General features: G+C 61.0%; 1 protein-coding gene across 1 annotated transcript; it reads right to left on the reverse strand.

The window, feature by feature from the left end:
- Positions 1-1,797, reverse strand: LOC131209892 (protein yellow-like). Its single transcript, XM_058203049.1, has 2 exons — positions 1,394-1,797; positions 1-1,314 (listed from the first exon to the last, which is right to left on the reverse strand). Exons 1-2 carry the CDS (start codon positions 1,765-1,767, stop codon positions 174-176), a joined length of 1,515 nt encoding a protein of 504 aa, XP_058059032.1. The 5' UTR covers positions 1,768-1,797; the 3' UTR covers positions 1-173.

Consider the following 1,797-nt stretch of genomic DNA (forward strand, 5'->3'; position numbering starts at 1 on the left):
TTTATTCCTTCAATCGCCTTATCCGATGTCCTCGGTGGGCTACACTCATGGGGTAGATCGAAATGGCCACCGTTTCGAGTGGTGTCACTTTCTCCCCCAACATTACCGCCGCTTCGGGTTGATCTTGAAATCTGTACGCGAAAGCCCCTGCGACTAGGCCCCGCGCTCCGTTCTCACACCTCCAGCTCACACTCCAGCTGGCCGGCGTCGAGTGCCAAACTGGGCGGTACACGTGGATCGCACAGCGTTCCCTCGGTAGCCTTCCGCACCTCGGCCATCAGCACCCGGAAGTTGGTCTGCGTGTAGTCGAGCTTGTCGTACAGGAACACCGGCAGCTTGTTGCTCATGACCCACAGCGCCTGTTGGGGCTCCCGGTCCAGCTTCAGGTCGTTCGGGAACGTCAACTTCTGGGCGTTCTTTTCTACCACACCCAGATTGTTGCGGTTGTAGGGCTTGCCGAGATCCCAGCACCCGACACCGGCCTGCTGGACGAGCGTGAAGAACTGTACGCCATTCTTCGCCACCCCCGACGTGGACGACTGTCCGAGACGTCCCCGCGTCCCGACGGGCTGGAACGCCTTGGCGAACCCGAAACCCTCCCAGATGGTTTCGTTCTGCAGCACCGAGGTCGGCACCTGGAACTCCATGAAGCTGGACATCGGGTGGAACAGCAGCATCCGGTCACCGGAGCGATGCAACGGGGCCAGCGACATCCCAAACACCCCGTCCGACCACTGGAAGTTCAGGTCCTGGTAGTTGTAATCGCTGGCAACCGGGTTCGGGTTGTACAGGTAGTTGGTCGTGCGCCAGCTCTTGAACTTGCGCATATCGAAAACGGTCACACCGTAACGCCACACGTCAGCCACGTACGCGAACGCATCCTCGCACTGGCCTTCGCGCACGTCCACCACGATGTTGGTGTGCAACGAGTCCTCCTTCACCTGTTCCGCCGGCAGCACGTACGTGAACAGGAGCTCGTCATTGTGCAGATCGAACGCCATGATCTTCGGTGGGCAGACCTGCTGCAGATTGGTCAGGGTATCTGTGACACCCGCATCCAGCACCCACAACCGATCGCACTCGTCCACCTGGATCCGGTAGACGGACATCATCTTCGAGCAGTCGGGATTGCGGGGCGACGTGTGGTAGCTCCAGTCCGGGTACGGCGTCAGCGGCAGGCTGCGGTCCTGAGCCGGCAGCGGCAGATAGGAGAGGGTCGCCGGCACTCCCGGGTTCCAGCGGGGTGTCGTCACAAACAGTCGATCCCGGAACCGGTCCACACCGAGCGGCAGATTGTTCTCCGGAATAAACTCCCTGCGGAAGGGGCCACGGGATTTCGGGAATTAGGACAAGGATTACGTGAGGCTGTACGCGCCGCGCCATTAATGCTTACCGCGTGCGGATGGCATTGTTCCGGAGCTGCTGGCTCGGATACTGGAAGTCGATCACCTTCCAGTGGTAGACCGTGTCGAACACGTTCTTGCCCACATCTTCCAAAAAGTCGTTCGCAGTTCGTTTCGCGCCCCCCTCCAGTGCGATCAGCGGGGCCACGTAGGGTGCCGCCAGGCGCTCCTGTTCCCGCTCCCGCTCGCGTTCCCGCTGTGCCGGGGTCTGCGAACCGGCGCCACCATTTTGGGCCCCCGAGTTGCGGGTGAACGTACCGTGCTGACGGTTCTTGAACGGTGAGTAACTACCGGCCGGTCCGATAACTGTAACCGCCAGCAGCAAGACCGCCACCGCGAGTAGTCGCAAACTCCCGTACGCCATCGTCCGTTGTGACACGCTCTTTAGCACCGC

The sequence above is a fragment of the Anopheles bellator genome, chromosome 1 (assembly GCF_943735745.2).
Source record: "Anopheles bellator chromosome 1, idAnoBellAS_SP24_06.2, whole genome shotgun sequence".
NCBI classification, from domain to species: Eukaryota; Metazoa; Arthropoda; class Insecta; order Diptera; family Culicidae; genus Anopheles; species Anopheles bellator.

Coding starts and splice junctions, on each gene's coding strand:
- LOC131209892 (XM_058203049.1), bottom strand. CDS start 1,767: ATGGCGTACGGGAGTTTGCGACTACTCGCGGTGGCGGTCTTGCTGCTG. Junction 1,315..1,393: donor AACAATGCCATCCGCACGCG/GTAAGCATTAAT, acceptor CCCCTTCCGCAG/GGAGTTTATTCCGGAGAACA.